At 34.1% G+C, this 16,023-nt stretch overlaps 6 protein-coding genes across 6 annotated transcripts, besides 10 other annotated features; 3 read left to right on the top strand and 3 right to left on the bottom strand.

The window, feature by feature from the left end:
* On the bottom strand, positions 1 to 5,035 carry TA17630 (uncharacterized protein; the record flags this gene model as incomplete). The annotated part of the gene is made up of 5 exons (XM_950269.1): positions 1 to 130; positions 217 to 356; positions 400 to 4,178; positions 4,212 to 4,316; positions 4,360 to 5,035. 5 exons carry the CDS (start codon positions 5,033 to 5,035, stop codon positions 1 to 3), a joined length of 4,830 nt encoding a protein of 1,609 aa, XP_955362.1.
* Positions 5,036 to 5,558: 523 nt separating this feature from the next.
* On the top strand, positions 5,559 to 8,732 carry TA17625 (cullin, putative; the record flags this gene model as incomplete). The annotated part of the gene is made up of 18 exons (XM_950268.1): positions 5,559 to 5,613; positions 5,697 to 5,815; positions 5,849 to 5,940; positions 5,992 to 6,130; positions 6,207 to 6,221; positions 6,283 to 6,499; positions 6,570 to 6,691; positions 6,722 to 6,946; positions 7,034 to 7,186; positions 7,231 to 7,294; positions 7,325 to 7,434; positions 7,463 to 7,553; positions 7,631 to 8,028; positions 8,060 to 8,095; positions 8,126 to 8,198; positions 8,228 to 8,322; positions 8,370 to 8,456; positions 8,487 to 8,732. The coding sequence occupies 18 exons, from the start codon at positions 5,559 to 5,561 to the stop codon at positions 8,730 to 8,732; spliced, it is 2,337 nt and encodes a 778-aa protein (XP_955361.1).
* Positions 6,445 to 6,499: a sequence feature (1 probable transmembrane helix predicted for TA17625 by TMHMM2.0 at aa 195-214).
* Positions 6,570 to 6,574: a sequence feature (1 probable transmembrane helix predicted for TA17625 by TMHMM2.0 at aa 195-214).
* Positions 8,733 to 8,815: 83 nt separating the features above from the next.
* On the bottom strand, positions 8,816 to 10,372 carry TA17620 (uncharacterized protein; the record flags this gene model as incomplete). Its single annotated transcript, XM_950267.1, has 1 exon — positions 8,816 to 10,372. One exon carries the CDS (start codon positions 10,370 to 10,372, stop codon positions 8,816 to 8,818), a length of 1,557 nt encoding a protein of 518 aa, XP_955360.1.
* A 770-nt stretch (positions 10,373 to 11,142) lies between these two features.
* TA18850 (uncharacterized protein) lies at positions 11,143 to 11,748 on the top strand (the record flags this gene model as incomplete). Its single annotated transcript, XM_950266.1, has 1 exon — positions 11,143 to 11,748. The coding sequence occupies one exon, from the start codon at positions 11,143 to 11,145 to the stop codon at positions 11,746 to 11,748; it is 606 nt and encodes a 201-aa protein (XP_955359.1).
* Positions 11,749 to 11,818: 70 nt separating this feature from the next.
* TA18845 (uncharacterized protein) lies at positions 11,819 to 14,455 on the top strand (the record flags this gene model as incomplete). The annotated part of the gene is made up of 1 exon (XM_950265.1): positions 11,819 to 14,455. The coding sequence occupies one exon, from the start codon at positions 11,819 to 11,821 to the stop codon at positions 14,453 to 14,455; it is 2,637 nt and encodes an 878-aa protein (XP_955358.1).
* A 54-nt stretch (positions 14,456 to 14,509) lies between these two features.
* On the bottom strand, positions 14,510 to 15,707 carry TA18840 (synaptic glycoprotein sc2, putative; the record flags this gene model as incomplete). The annotated part of the gene is made up of 7 exons (XM_950264.1): positions 14,510 to 14,754; positions 14,818 to 14,984; positions 15,052 to 15,174; positions 15,260 to 15,389; positions 15,422 to 15,502; positions 15,532 to 15,573; positions 15,605 to 15,707. The coding sequence occupies 7 exons, from the start codon at positions 15,705 to 15,707 to the stop codon at positions 14,510 to 14,512; spliced, it is 891 nt and encodes a 296-aa protein (XP_955357.1).
* Positions 14,591 to 14,659: a sequence feature (6 probable transmembrane helices predicted for TA18840 by TMHMM2.0 at aa 79-101, 111-130, 151-173, 188-210, 222-244 and 248-270).
* Positions 14,669 to 14,737: a sequence feature (6 probable transmembrane helices predicted for TA18840 by TMHMM2.0 at aa 79-101, 111-130, 151-173, 188-210, 222-244 and 248-270).
* Positions 14,834 to 14,902: a sequence feature (6 probable transmembrane helices predicted for TA18840 by TMHMM2.0 at aa 79-101, 111-130, 151-173, 188-210, 222-244 and 248-270).
* Positions 14,945 to 14,984: a sequence feature (6 probable transmembrane helices predicted for TA18840 by TMHMM2.0 at aa 79-101, 111-130, 151-173, 188-210, 222-244 and 248-270).
* Positions 15,052 to 15,080: a sequence feature (6 probable transmembrane helices predicted for TA18840 by TMHMM2.0 at aa 79-101, 111-130, 151-173, 188-210, 222-244 and 248-270).
* Positions 15,141 to 15,174: a sequence feature (6 probable transmembrane helices predicted for TA18840 by TMHMM2.0 at aa 79-101, 111-130, 151-173, 188-210, 222-244 and 248-270).
* Positions 15,260 to 15,285: a sequence feature (6 probable transmembrane helices predicted for TA18840 by TMHMM2.0 at aa 79-101, 111-130, 151-173, 188-210, 222-244 and 248-270).
* Positions 15,313 to 15,381: a sequence feature (6 probable transmembrane helices predicted for TA18840 by TMHMM2.0 at aa 79-101, 111-130, 151-173, 188-210, 222-244 and 248-270).
* Positions 15,708 to 16,023: the final 316 nt, after the last annotated feature.

Here is a 16,023-nt window from a genome sequence, read left to right as displayed (position 1 = left end):
TTAGTTAATTGTAAATTGCTTGATTAGCGATTGTAAGTACTCGCACTTTGAAGCGTCTTGTGTATTCTCGAAATGCCTCTCCAAGTACTTTATCCTGTTACACTTGTTCATATTCGTTATCTCGTCAAATCTATAATTTTATTAATAATAATTGTTGATAAATATTTTACTAATAACTAATCGTAGTATCTACTAATTATTTTGATTATTATATACGTGAAGATGTGTCCATAGAAGAACTTTTCCAATGTTGAGGTATCGCCTCCAATTAGCCAAACCACAATTCTAAAGAGTTTATAGACGTCCTTATTCAGGAACCTAAATGACATTATAGGAGCTAAATTTGTTAAATAAAACTAGTAAAATAAATCTCAAAACTCACAAATTGATTAAATTAACTTGTGACAAAACGTTGACGATATCCTTGGTGAGCACGAGCTTAGAGTTGGGAGATTCGTGGGTAAATTTACAGTTAAATGGACTAACAAATTTGTTAGAGTTGAGAACGTAGTCTGAAGGACTGAAAAATGGATTTGGAGTTTTTGACGGGAGTAAATTCATTAAATTTAAATTCTTGTCAAACTCATACTTATATTCACCTAGCACTGTGCTGTTGTGGAGGAGCACACACGAGGCCAAAAACTCCTGAGAGACTTCCAATACTAAAACCAACTCTTTTAGTGTTCTTAAGTCATTCTCATAACGGTCTTTAATCATGGCCTTGAATGCTTCTCTAGTGTCTACGCTAAGGCTCTTATCATTCATCCCGCTAGTACTTGTGGGATAGAAACTTGCAAATGAAGAAGTTGCATAAACGTCAGAAAAGAAACTTGTGTTGAGGGGATACGGCTCATATTGGTTTACGTTTGGTTTCAGGATCATCTTCTGTACGTTCGGACCCAACGTTGACATTAAAAGTACTGCATTATCTAAATTACATTTTTGGTAATTTTTTACCAGCTCTAAAGCTATTGTGTGGATTGTGTTTAACTGTTCTAATAGTTTTCTGGCTGACTCTAATCCCATCGATAACTCTGTTGTCAAATACATGTCAACTCTGCTTCCCACCACAAACTCGTTCTCATTCTCAAATTTATCCAACACTAGTCCGTTAAGTGTATAGTTTACTCTACTTGGCTTGTTAGGGTTATAGTTAAGCTCATCTACGTTGTTGATTAGCATGCTCGTGAATAAATTAGGAACCAAGTTAATTGCTCTATTAAGGTACATCGGTGTCAGGAGTTCTGATACAAGCAACAGAAGGCCGTCAACCAGAGGTGACGTGTTAGTTGTAACTCTGCTCTGTTTAGTCTTATTATTATGAGAAAATGAGACGAATCTACACCATGGTGAGATTACTGGCTTCTCAAAATTGTGGTCCAACACTGAATAACAGCCAGGCACCACGTAATTAAATATTCTTGAGGGTATACCAAAACTTCCAATAAAAACATTATAGTCATCCAAATTACTAGACAATATATACTTGTATATCACATCACTCTCAACCGTGTCATCAAATCCCTTAATTGTTGGAAGCAAATTACTTACTTTGTCCAATAGTTTATTACTCATAACTTTATTACTCATATTAGCAATAATTTGGTTATCATCTTCTTTGAAGAATTTTTCCTTTAAAACACAGCCTTTCAACAACTCTACCAAATAAATAAATAAATGTTTAAACAAAATTTCAGGCCCATATAGCCACGATAAGTAGTATAATGAGTATCCCACTAGCTGTTTCGAGTTTTCGCAGACCTCCACCAAATCATCTCCAAAGATGTCATTCAGTACAAGTTCATTCTTTTCAGATTTTTTCCTCAGATACTTCATATACTCGGTCATATCCGTGTTGCTTTCAATACTATTAGTTGTGTTTACCGAGTAATTAACTGGGTATTTGGACAATTTAATACTATCTTCTTTTAATGCACTTATAAAGTAATTTTTTTCCCCATCTCCATTCTCATCTTTTTTAGTATATTTGCTCAGGTTAAACTTTTCATCCTGGTCCTTTACGGTACTCTCGATACTATTTGTGTTGTGGGTATTATTTGACGTATAACTATCACATAGGATTGGGGGTGGTTTGATCAGATCCACTGCATTTTTCGTATATTTAACTAGAGATTTTAAAATCAAATTCAAGTCTAGTCTGTTGAACTTGTACACTTTCTCAGTTGTCACTATTACAATTTTATTCTTGGTGACTTTATCTGGTGAAAGTACATTCATTTCCTTTACGTTAGTTGTGTTGGCGTTTCTGTTTGGGGGGTATGGACTATCAAATTCAGACTCGCTACGAAAACTTGTATTTTCCGAATTAACTGACAATATCTTTTCTTTATCGCCCAATTTGATATAAAACTCGTGATAGTATTCTACTGGTTGGTTTTCCTCCACAGTCTTGTACCTCACATGGTCCTCGTTGAAGTAGTAAAACTCCTCATTAACGGAAATTGGCAATGTCGCGTAATTTTGAAAGAAACTTGTAGAGTCGTTTAAGCTTACAATTGCTCTTATCAGCGTGCCGTTGTTATTTTTCCTCACTGGTTCCATTGTTATGAGCAGATCATCTAGTGGGAAACTTGAGACGTTTGGCTTTGTTCTGAAAAGTGAGAAAGGACCTCTTGGGAACCCAAAGCTTTGTCCATGTGCTGTATGACGTGCCTGTAGTCTAAATCCTTTAACTGCTAGGCCTAGTTTATTTGTTGTTGGAGACGTCTTTGTATTCACTGCGCTTATGGTTGCGCCATCAGACGGGTTGAGAGTTGACGTAACAGAAGCAAACCCGCTGGTTGTAATTAGTGAAAAATTAGAGAAACCAATGAAAACTCTAGTGCCCAGGTTATCTACTAGTATCAAATCAACTCCTTGTACAAAGTTTAATGGTGGTGAAATCATCTTTACAAATTTAGTCCCGTGTGAATATCTTCCGTATCCGAGCCTTTCAAGCGTATTCATCATATTGCTGTGCCTCAAGTTGTATAGTGTTAAATCATATGGGAACACTCTTTCACCTTTCTCAAGGCTATTGTTATATTCCTCCAAACTTGTATTCCCGTGGATATAGAAAACTGAAAGATCTCCCGTAGAAATATTTAACAGTGATATTATCGATCTGTTCTGATCAATTATCCCAATACTATCTGAGGTTTTCATATATGTTTTATTCCATGGGTTTATGCACCTCAGTAGTGTATTAACTTTATACTTCTTGCATCCATTTCCACACGTACAGTCACTTCTTGACGTATCACGTGAATGAAATATGTTCGAATTTATATTTGATGTGCTACTACCATATTCGTTCCACATTAGTGGTGGGTCATAACAGAATGACCCTCCAATTGGTTTTTCTAGCCCTTCTAGGCAGTTGTATACTGGTTGATTTGGTGTGCTAAAAGGACTAACACTTGCATTTTGTTCTGTTAATTGGATATTGTTAGTAGGTGTACCGGAAACAGTTAACGAGTACACTCTGTTTCTGCGTATGTAATCGGACAACAATCTTTTTGTATAAACATATGCTCCATATGCGTGCTTAAACACTTTATTATCCATTAATGACCTCGGTTTAAATCCTAATTGGTATTGATATTCGTACAGTAGGCTGTTTGTTTCTAGCAAAAAAATCCTTCCGGTATTTTTATGGGACAATATTTCCATGATGTTGTGTCCATGGTTCTTTTCACGTGCCAACACAGTGAGATTTAACTGGTTTTCATTATATCTCGGGATACAAATTAGAAACTCAGTCTTGGTTGCTATAAAAAGCGCTCCTCCTGTATATACACTAGATAAATTTACGCTATCCATTGTGCTTTGTGAATAATTCGCCCGTTTAAAATCATTTAGGTTATAGGAGTAGTGACGTTGAAATTCAAAATCCTTCAAGTACACAGAATTAATTGCTAAAAGCTTTGAGGGGAGTTTATATTTATATATTTCAGGATTAGGTGCTGTATTATCCGCCAATTCGTATAGTAATAGAAGGTTATCAGATCCCATAACTTCGCATCTATATAATAAATTATAATCAGATATATATCCCGAGTGCCCCTTTGGTGATTTTAATTGCTCTGGTAGATCTTTTGGGAAGTGAAATGGACAAACGATGTCACGGTCATTAATGTCATCTTGTTGCTTTGGTGCTTCTGATCTTTTTTCAAAACCTATATGGAACATTGAATCAAATTTGTTATTACCTAGAAATGTCTGTGGCCAGTTTCGATCTGATGAAAATAAACCCGGAGTCATCGGATTTGTGTGTGGACTCATAAATTTATTTAGCAAACTGTCACCCATTGGTCCTATTATTTATTTAGTATTATTAAACGTTTGTTTAAAAAGTACCTTGTTGTTTGGGTTGTTGTGTTTCGGAAAATGGTCTCATTGTCGGTAGGAAATGTCTTTGTGTTGGCTGTTGTTTTGTTATGGCGTTGAGTGGACAATTACATGTTTTTTTGTCAGTTAACAGCAGCGTTCTATCCCTGACAAATATTGGTTGCCTGATCAACTCCAGCACTGCAGGATTACTCATTCTGCTCAACTTTGTCAAGTATAGAGCGTTATAAAATTCGAGGTCTGATTTTCCAAGTTGAATGCTGTATAGTACTGCTTCGTGTTTAATTGGGAATTCTGGGTTAATAATTATTGAGGAGAGCCTATCCAGGGTGTCAACCTTTTGAATGCTTGATTTAAGTGTGTTTGTTCCCAGCCAGTCTCTACAACTGTGTAATTGAAACTTTTTCAGATTCTTCATTAATTCAGCTCTTTTATCCCGGATCTTATCCAATGATTCTGGTCTCACATTTAATCCTTCTGTTGTGGAATCTCTGAGAACTTTGTTCAAGTCTTCTCTGTCCACTTTACTCAATTTATTAATAAGTTTGTGAGAATTATCCAGATTCGTCATTCTCCTCTTAATAAAATTATCACCTGGTGAGGTTCCTAAACTTGTAAAATTCCCTCGAGGATCCCATTTGAATAATACTTCATCTCTGGGATGTTTTTCCCTCTCCGTGATCATTTTGAGGTTGTTATACTCAAATACTAACCCAGGGTGTTGATAAATTAAATTCCATTTTCAAATTTATAAATAAAAATCATTAACATTTAATATTTTAAATATATAATATTATAAAACTTTAAAATAACAATATAATAATTTAATTATATAACCAATCCCCTACTGTGAATTACACCTGACTGGGAATCTAAATTAAAAACAGAATAAATTTATAAAAAAAATAAAAAATGAAAATAAAAAATGTTTTAAACTATTTAAATAAAATTATTAACTAAGTTTTTGTTATTTTTATTATTTTATCATATTTCTCAGCATTTTCTTCCCAAACTTTCCTATATCACTTTTATAAAATAATTCAATAGATCTTATGATTTAAAATTAATTATTCTATATAATTATTTCTATTTTAATCTAATGTGTTAGGTAATTTCTATGTTCCATCTTAAAATTATGTTATATATCTAATTTTACCCCAAATCATTATTTATCTATTATTTATAAGTATAATTTGTAAAATAAATTTATGGAATTATTGAAACATAGTGGTATAAGTATACTTGATTCCTCTATACAAAATGGTATATTAATCATGAATGTTCTATATTCTAATTGATAAATTAATTAAACTAAATTAATATTGGTTGATTTATAGCTATTGTAGAAAATTGTTATGATATAAATGAGATAATTGGACCGGAACTTGATGATTTAAAAAGATTTATTACTTCTGTGTTATCAGGTCGAGATTCCTCAGGATTTTGCAGACTTAAACTACAAGAGGTTTGGAACTGTGTGGAATAAAAACTTGTTTAGTTTGTAAGAGAATGTGATGCATACGGGAAAACAGAATTTCTAATCAATGAAATTGATGATCTCCTGGATAATCTACTAGTTCAACTACTCTCGTAATTTGCTAAATAATTTATTGAATTAAGTCCACTAATATAAATTTTAAGGGAAATAGATGATAATTTTGGCCGAAATGTAGATAAAAGACCGAGAGCTAAGCGTTCTTCCAGCTCTAAAAATTCGCCAGAACATTTTAATTTACTTTCAAAATTTGAAGTTTTTTGGTGTAGAATTCGTACAGGAATTGTAACAAACTAGATATTTCATATTTATTCACTTTATAGATATATGTAACAGTTTTTAGTGTTATAATTTTCTTTAGGTAGAGGCGATAAAGGTTTGTGATCCACTTTCTCGTCATTTGAATAAGCCCAAAACATGCCACAAGTTCATGTTAGTTTTCTCTAGAACATTTCAATTTTAGTATCAAAGTGGTAGATTTCTTTAAAAGAGATGTTAATGAACGTAGCTTGCTATATGAGAACCTCCAAACAGGAGCTTTAAATTTAATCGCATCACATAGAACGGGAACACCAGTTGATTTCTCACAACTACGCAATATCATAAATTTTTTCATTTCAATAGGAGTAGCTTATATTTTAGTCTTTTTCATTAGTTATTCCAATTATTAGTTATCTTGGTTAATTAGATATATTAATTGTATTCATGTTTTAGATTTTTGAAGATTTTGAAGTGAAACTATTGAAGGGTACAACGAGATTCTATAATAGCTTGTCGAGAGATTATATGAATAGTTATTCGAATGTCGAATGTTTCACAAAATTCGATAGCGCAATCAAATTTGAGGTACCTTTAGCCTTGCTAAAAATACTTTAGAAAAAAATATGTGAATCTTTTTTGATCGAAGAAACTGTAGCGAAAGTGATTCAAACCGTGAAAAATGAGCTGTTGTACACAAAGTCTAATTCATTGATCGGAGATGAAAAGTTGAAAAAAATAATAAGAGATAATGATTTGGATACTCTAATCCTGATTAACTCTTTATACTCAAATTCACAATATATTCCATTATTTCTAGATAACATCTTCAAATCATTTAAAGTTAGTTTTTAAGACAGTTTTAACAGTTATATATGTATAATATTGGTAATTAATTAAATCATTGATCCACGGTGTAAAGAGGTATAGGAGATATTTTGTGAACGTATGGCTGAGCATATGAATTCTAAGGATTATGAAAAGTCGGACCTGTTTGTAAAAGATATAAGGGAATATCAGGAAAAAATTGAGAAATATGTAAGGCCAATGACTACGCAAAGTGATTATAACACGAGAATTAAAGTAAGTTAATTCTTTTAAATTATTAATTTCATTTAAAATTTTAGAAATTTTGGGTTTCGATCTTTACCTCCACCGATTCAGCCATCGAATATATTTCACTCACTATCAGTACTGTTTAAACTAAATAATCATTTTTAGGCAAGTTTTGTGATGAGTTGCACCTGAAGTCTACAATGACTGATTTCACGAGTAAAATAAAGTTCTTCGTCTTCATATTCCAGTTTCTGCCAAACAAGTCTTATTTCGAGGTATTTGATTTCTAATCATAATTTATAGATGTGTCTTCGTACCTTTTTGACAATGAGACTTTTGTACCATAAATACCTGGACCAAAGCCACGTGAATATTATTAAAATACTAGAAAAGGGTACGTTTGAATAATTTTACAGTTAAATTTAAAAAGTTTGAGATATCTAATATAGCTAGGAGCATATAATGTTTCAGAATGTGGGCCTGATTACACATGTAAACTGATTGATTTGATTGATTTTCATCAAAAATCTAAAAAGTTGGTGACGGAGTTTTGTGTGGAAGATCGTTTCAACTTCAGCCTCGTGTTGGTAAACAAAGATTGCTGGATTCATAAGAACATTAAGGAGTTCGACAAGTCAAAGGAATTTAATGACTCTGAGGTTGTTGAAGCAGCTGAAGTTGAGGATAAAAGTACCAGTTTTCAGTCGATTTTGAATAATCCCAAATACGATGCCCAAGAAGGCACGACCCTAGAAAAAATCTTGGAACTGCAAAACGACTTCAAGACTTTCTACGAGCTTAAATACAACAAAAAGTTACTACAGTACCTAACGCATTTGGGTTCAGCAGTTCTTGAAATTGATATAAAGGTATTAATTTACATGAATATATACATTTTAGGGTCGAGTCCATGAACTTAAAGTGTCAGCTTATCAAGTAAATCGTTGTGGAATTAATTTTTATTAGGCCTATTGTTTACTTTTGTTTAACAACTATAAATATCTGACTTTGTCGCAGTTGGAAAGTAAATTAAACGATGGTAGCTTTCAGTTTAATTATAGTTTTCAGAATACGATGACGCGACTGTGAGGAACCAACTCTCAATTCTAGAAGATAACGGGCTTATTAGGTTTTATAACCCTGAACGTACCTTTATTACATGTGTAAGTCATAAAATTCTTTAAAAAGACACCGAATGATTATGCTTCAGAGTAAAAACGACTATTTCGAGCTAAACTTAAACTTGAGTCAAGAAGCAGTTGATTTCATGCCCAAGAAAGAGGAACTATTTAACATAGTAGGTTCAAAGACCAGTATTAATTTTCAGAACATGAACTACACAGTTACTAAATCCACTTTTGACGACATGATGTTGTACATTGAGTCTACAATCATGTTATACTTGAAGCAGACGCTTGAGTCCTCAAGTTCAACGATCTTTAAGCTCTTTAGCAAAAACCCTAACTTCACTCTATCCAGACAACAGTTTAACAGGATCGTTGACTCTCTAATCGCCAGGGAATTTATTAAATACAGTGAATCAAACAAAGAAGTTCTTCAATACGTACCATAATTTTTAATTTCCTCCATTATATATTGTACTCTAGTTAACATGAATTTCTGTACTGTGTATATAATAATTATGAAACTATTAGATTAAGGGAAAGTTGAAGTGATTTTGAAATTCCTTTGAATATGTTCTTTTAATCGGTTCCTAGGCTCCTGTGAGTTTGAATGTGCGATTTGTTCAATTAAAAGGTCGCGCTCTGTGGACAACTTCTCTCTGACGTTAATGGCGCTGGAGTGTGACCTTGTGGTGAAAGGCTTGTAGAATTTCCCGAGTCGTTTTAGGTACCACTTGTATTGGTAATACAACGACATCTTCGACAGCTTTATCATGTCCAGGCTACTGTAAGGCTCATCATAGTTGTTTACATTAAACTTTTCGACACTGTTGAACTTTGGTGCTTTTGACTGGAACAGCTTTAGAAGTTTAGAGTCGGCTCGTTTTTTAATGTCCTTCCAGTCGTTTTTGACGTAAACGTAGCACGTTTTGCCTTCGCCGCTGCCGGCCATTCTGCAAGGTATCTTTGCAGCCAAAAAGCACCCTGTGAGGTCAAATGTGGTCAACAAATCCGAGATGAAAGAGGCAAACACGTACGCAGTGCTCGTATTCTTGAACTGGTAAACCATATTACTAATCAGAGCGCGTTCCATTGCAATGTCAAAACTGTAAAAATGTGTGACGCCCTCAAATGAGTCATACGCAATGATATCTTCATTCACAAAGGCCAGTGGTAAGCTAGGGCTCTTGGTTTTGAACTCCTCTAAACCACGCTTTAAATCCTGATTCTCCACATCAAGCCCATTGTTATCTCCACTGAGAGTGGCATTAACAGTATTAAAGATGTTAGATTCTGGAGATTTGAGAAACTTAGAGGGAGTTTCAGAATATTCATTAAATTCTTGGTCATCAGGTTCAAGCTGAGTGTTTACAGAATATTCGTAGTCTTCTTCCTCCTTAATTACGTTAGCGTTGGGTGAAAGTGAATCACCGCATGAACTGCATGAAGCAGTGGAGCAGTCAGTTTCAGAACCAAATGTACGGCTAGGTGTTCCCTTGCAACAGTTATATATATTTTTGTCAGTGGTACTCACTTCAGACTCAAAGTCAAGTTTTGACCTGATTTTCTGTATATCTTTACAAATTGATATGCAGATATTGTTGATTGAGTTTAGATATGCTATTGGACACTTCTCAACTCCAATTGAGCTGAAAGTGTTTGCGTCTGCTGCGAAAACAAAGTTCGGAACTCCTCTTCCACTGCCCAAATCTAGCACCACGCTCTTTTCATCAAGGCCGTATTCAACTAGTTTTTTGCAAACTACCTTAAGGCTTGAGTGGGATATCTCTCCGTACATGCCCACGGTCGAGGTTCCTATGTTGTTGCAAGCTCCTCTGAACAAAAATGACAAATCATCATCGCGTTTTCGACGTTTTCCTCCGTCACTAAAGACTCGGTAAAACTCGGTTTCCACATCTTCATAGAAATGAGTATTCAGGCTTGCACTTTTCCGTTTTGGTGTTCGTACCGGTGTTTTTATACTATTATCTACATTTGTGTTTCGAACTGGTGTTTCGTTCACAAGATGTTCCTTAGACTTTGTTAATCTTTGGTAGTTACGTCTAGGCGTACTAGACACATTACTCATTATAGTTTAAAAATTATGTGTAGCAAGTGTGTAGGTAAAAATGTGACAAAATTGCGAATTTTGAATCTATTTTTTAAAAACGGAAAATCTATAAATTTTGGAAAAAAATAATAATTTTAAAAAATTAAATAAATTGTAAAAAAGGTTACACACGTTGTCTAATTGGCATGCAGTAGGAAAACCACAAACCATAATAATAGTGCATGTAAAAACTATAATACATCGTAGCAAATTTTAAATAACAGAATTGGAGCTTTGAGAAGCTCAAATGTATCAGGAATCACTGATTAATACAGCAGATCGTGTAATTTATATCCATAAAATACAACACACATTTTAAAGAGACAATTTACAGAGATTTATAACATGAGAAAAGAAATGAAAATAAAATAAAATCTGCCAATTAATAAATATATTGATATATATGGTGTTGAAAATTGTTTAGTTATACTTATAGAGTCACATAGCCTTCCAGTGAATCCTATAACTAAAAAATCGCCAAACAAATTAGTAAAAATTAAATAAAAATGTAGAAGTCGTATTAAAAATAATTGCGATGAAAAACAAAATTTTATAAATAATAGTGTTTTGTGGTAATTAATGTTGAAACAACATCATATGTATTTATTTAAATTGTTTTGTGTAGATCTACCGCCTTTTACACATATATTTGTAATGCAATATTTAATTATAATGTACATTAAATAATGTGAAGAGGTGGTAAATGGTTTTCAACGATGTGATCTTACATCAGAATTTTAATTTTTAATATGGGCCATAGATCGAGCTCGAAATCTATAGAACATAAAGATTCTTATAAAAAGTCAACCCAAAATTTTTCAACAACTAATAAATATATTAATAAAGATAAATATACTAGTAGAAATAGAGATAAATACAATCATAGAAGTAGGAGCAGAAGTAGGGATAAAAGGAGTAGAATTGTAGATAGAGAATATAGACATAATAAACACAAACATAGTAGAAGGGATAAATATAACCATAAAAGTAGGTATAGAAGCGAAAGCAGGTCTGAATCTTACCATTCAGATAATTCCAAATTAAAAAATATATCAACCGTTGAACCAGTTGTAAATAGTGACCTAAGAGAAGAATTTGAGAAATCAGCCTTTGATAGGGCTTACGGCCTAGATATATCGGGTTTTGTCGGTATTTCTTCAGAAATTTTGGGTGCAACATCAGTTTCAGAGGAAACTAGATTAACAAGGACTGAACGGCGTAAACACCGCGAACACGAATTAAAGCACCACCAGGAACGATTCTGGAAGTGTAAAAGGTGCGAATTTATGAATTATCTGTCAAACTACGAATGCAAACGTTGTAAAGCACTGAGAGCCTCAGCTTCACAACACTAGTAACAATTTTCCACATATATTTATTATACCCTGAGGTTATAACGCCTTGGATAGGGATATTTTGTAAAATATGGTAAGATCAACTAATAATGATAGGAATTTGCCATCGATTTTGACTGCTTTTGGTGGTTCTGGCTTCTCAGCATTGGCAGTTTCAAGCGATGGTTCCACCCTTGCATCTGCCACCGATGAATTTATTAATATTTATCCAGCATCGTCGATTTGGCTCCCATCATACGTTCTCAACGTGCCAACAGCCCATAACCCGATCAATTTCGAGTTACAGGAAATGATTTGCCCGAACAAGAACTGTAAATGTAAAAATCCGCTGCCACCTTACATTAAGCCAACTCTAAAAAAAGCCAGACGTAAATTCGGGAAAAGACGAATAGTGTACCTGGGAGTTATACAAGATTTGTGCTTTTTTGGACAAAATAACGAGTTTCTGGTGGGAATCGGACCCTTCTTCCTGTTAATTTATGACTTGAGTTCGATGAACTTGAACCCAATCATCAGTGTTGATATGCGTTATTTCGGCCTAGACTCTGTATCATACCCTCATATATTACTTTCATCTTTCACAGTACTTAACATTCATAGGAACTTTGTATATCGCAACGAGTTATTGACTTGTGTTGACTTTATGTTCAGCCATAGACCATATGTGCCAACATACTACCGAGTGGTGTTTAATGAGAGGAGGTGGTGGGTAGTGGACTGCCAATCAACAGTGGGTCTCATTAGAAAGGAATCTCTGGATGACGATGTTCCATACAATATATCCAACCACTTTAAGCCAGAAACTGATGATAATGAACCAAAGAATGTAGCTGAGATGTTTAGGTATAATCCACCAAAAGAAGATGAACCATGGATAGACCTGTCACCATCAGACAATGGTACAACTTCAAATGATATAGTTAAGAGCTTGGATGGTAGTACAAAGAATGGTATTAACTGTGATATTAATAATATGGATATTTACGAATACGTGACCAAGAGGGAAGAAGAAAATAGAGAATTTGAAGAGGCAATTTTTAAGAACAAAACAGTAAAGATCCTGAGAAAAACAGGTCGTAAATCTAAGTTGAAGTCAAGGCCCAAAATGCCCTTAAAACAAACATATTTGACTAAACAATATAATCCGAATTTGTTGAAAAATCTAAATCAAGATCTTGATAACATCAATAACGAGTTGAGCTCCATTGTGAGAAACCCCTTCGATTCAGATTACCCTTACTTTGAATGTAAAAGTTTACAGCCACAACAAGTTCAATCAAACTCACATGTAAACACTAAATTTAATGATTTTGAAAAGACGAAGGAGGAGTTAGAGGAAGAAGATGAAGATTTACTGCAGGATGATTTGGGTAATATTGTTGATGATATGGAAGATAAAGATGAGAAAAGGAAGGAAAGTAAGAAGGGAGGAGATTATATTTCTGGAATAAATGTAAATTCGGTGTTTAATAAGCCGTTTGAAGTCAGGTCTATTTATTTCCCCTTTTGCCTACTTAAGAATAAATTCACCATTTATAAGCCTATTTCACTCTCCAATTTTACTGTGGACTCTGAAGTGACCCAAAAAAATACCCGAGAGTACTATTTGACTTATAACCAAGAGTTTGTGTTTGCAGTATTCGTCCCAATATCGACAATTGTTTTGGTTAAGTTCTCAGTAGAGACGTTCTTTCACATAGAGAATGACTTGATGAAGTCTACATTCTTGGGGAAAACAGACTCAAAAATATTAGCAGATTTGGCAATATCAAACATCCCGATCAGAGTACACATGTTCTTATCAAACCCGCGAAGCGATCAGTTTGCAATCATTGTCCATGACAAGTTCTATGTCTTAAAATATACCACTTCAAGCACAGTTAACACTAAACTCAAATCTCATGGGACTGTAACAGATAATAGTTTGGAATTGAATAATGGAGAAAATTCTGAAGGAGTGTCTGACACTAGTGGTTATAAAAAGGAGTTGAAACTATATGAAGTGTTGGTGGAGGATGATGAAGTTCAGAATACTTTGAAAATTTACTACTGCCACTATGACCCAGTTTTGAAACTCCGTTACAGTCTAGGTTGTTTCAGCAAGAGTAATAGCTATGGATATTTGGCAATGTGTACCAATTACAGCTCCCAGTGGGGATTCCAAATTTTCGATCTCAGCTACAAGTCAGGAGTTGATGGCCTTAAGTTGGTGATGGACTCTTCAAAGTGCAAGGGCTTTATACAGATGACTTGGGTCCCAAACTCCAACAAGTTCTTATTCATCTCAAGATTAAACGGAGAACTGTATCAACTTGAACCAAAATCCAAGAGGAATTGGGTCGGACTAATTTCAAACTTTAAGTCCATTGAAAAAAACGTTGAGTACATTGAGCCTGAGGATTTTTTCGATGAAAAGAACAGTAAGAACTCGACTACCGGAGCACTCGATAAATATGACCGTCTGAATAATCATTCGGACAAGACACTTAACAAAGATTATGTAGTTAAAGATAATAGATTGAGTAGGCAAGGGTTTAGTAGTGTGAGGTATCCATTTTTTGATCCTGTTTTTTCAATTCTTGGAGATTATTGGGACAGTTGTGAAAAACAACTTGACATAGGTGATTTCGACCCTGAATTTCATGTAAACAGCCCTGAGCTGGCAGCTTTTTATGAAAAACTCACTGATTCAATTAATTTAATTTAGCAAATTATTTCTTATATACTTTATTTTGATATATATAGATGCATTACGAGTAAATTAAAATAAGAAGGGTATCAATGCCTTTCTATCTTTGGGGTAATCTGGGAACTCCTTGAGGTACTTCTTGTGTTTCTTCTTGGCCCAACTGGCTAGAATTAATAAGACTGCGAAGGCAAAGAAGTAGCCTGTGAGGGTGTTAACGAACAGTGCAATATCCACCCAAATTAAGAGTTCCCAGAAGTAATTGGCGCAGGAGACGTATTGAAAGCCCCAACTCTTGGGAATTCCTCTAACTGTTGTTCCTAAAGTAAATTAGCACCAAAATCATAGAAATTTAACTAAATTTCTTAATCTTTGGGGAGTACCTTTAGGACGTAATCTACATAGAGTTACATGAGTCATGAAGGTCATGAACTGAAATACGAAGAAGAGCACAAATAAAACGATCTTTTCGGCTCCCCTGGTAAAAAATAGCACAGGCCTGTAGTGAGGGTGGAATAGATAATATCCTATTCCAACTGCGCATAGAACCCTAATAATATTATCCATCAATGCATAAATTTGTATGTACAGTGAGGGTTTAACTGTATAAAGAATACCAGTAGTGGAAGCAATTGGTGAAAAGGTTTTTAATTGGCATGGTTTCCTTGGAAAATCTGTGAACGAAAAAGGTTTCAAACTCTCTCTTCAAAAAGTGGAACATTAGCATAATAAATCCACACCTACTCATTTATCAATACTCAGTATATAGATATAATTATCGTAAAAATAATAAATAAATAAGCTTATCTATAGATTTAAAAATACTTTTGTGAGCAATATCTGATGAGTGGTTCGGGTTTGTAGAAGAAGGATGGGAAGAAGTATAGGAGCGGGAGAATAAAGAGCGGTCCTAGGTATTCTATGAAAAAAACTAGTCTCCATGAAATTTGAACTCCTGAAAAAATAAAATTATACGATTTGCCGTACCGAGGTCCTTAAAATACAAGGAAGTTCCGTCCACCACTCCGTTGTCCGATAACTTTCTCCCAGTTAGTCTGGGTCCCGTAACTAAATCTAATTTTTATATAAAAACTAACTTGAGTTTACTGTCCATCTTTGTCTTTCTGGATAGAAGCGGTCTGAATAAAATGAGATTAGAAGGCGAAATACGTTTTTCATAAAAGAATGTTTTAAAATCGTCTACTGTTGCATCTAATGGAAAATTAACCCTTTCCATAAATTGTCCCTTGTGATTCTTTAGTAATAAGTCCATTTTTAAAGTTTATGAACTTTGGATCCTACTTATTGTGTAAGTGAACTTCCATAACGTCGGGTGTAAATATATACTTTGATATGAATGTGTATGGAATAGTAAATTAGAAAAGATGAATAATAGTGCGGTTAATGAGATAGTTCCAAAGTTTGAGCAGCTCACATATACATGAAATTACCCAAGTACATATAAAATTAGGTAATTAAATCTTTGTTTAGGAGCAATGAGTTTGGCACTAAAAATTCCATCGCCACTAGTAGCGGAAATGAATTATTTATCCCCTCTACTGCTTACTAGAACCGCTTCTGTTATGGTT

This window comes from Theileria annulata, chromosome 3 (genome assembly GCF_000003225.4).
Source record: "Theileria annulata chromosome 3, complete sequence, *** SEQUENCING IN PROGRESS ***".
Taxonomy (NCBI): domain Eukaryota; phylum Apicomplexa; class Aconoidasida; order Piroplasmida; family Theileriidae; genus Theileria; species Theileria annulata.
Note: the sequence above shows the minus strand (reverse complement) of the source record. Positions and strands in the feature narration are given on the sequence as shown.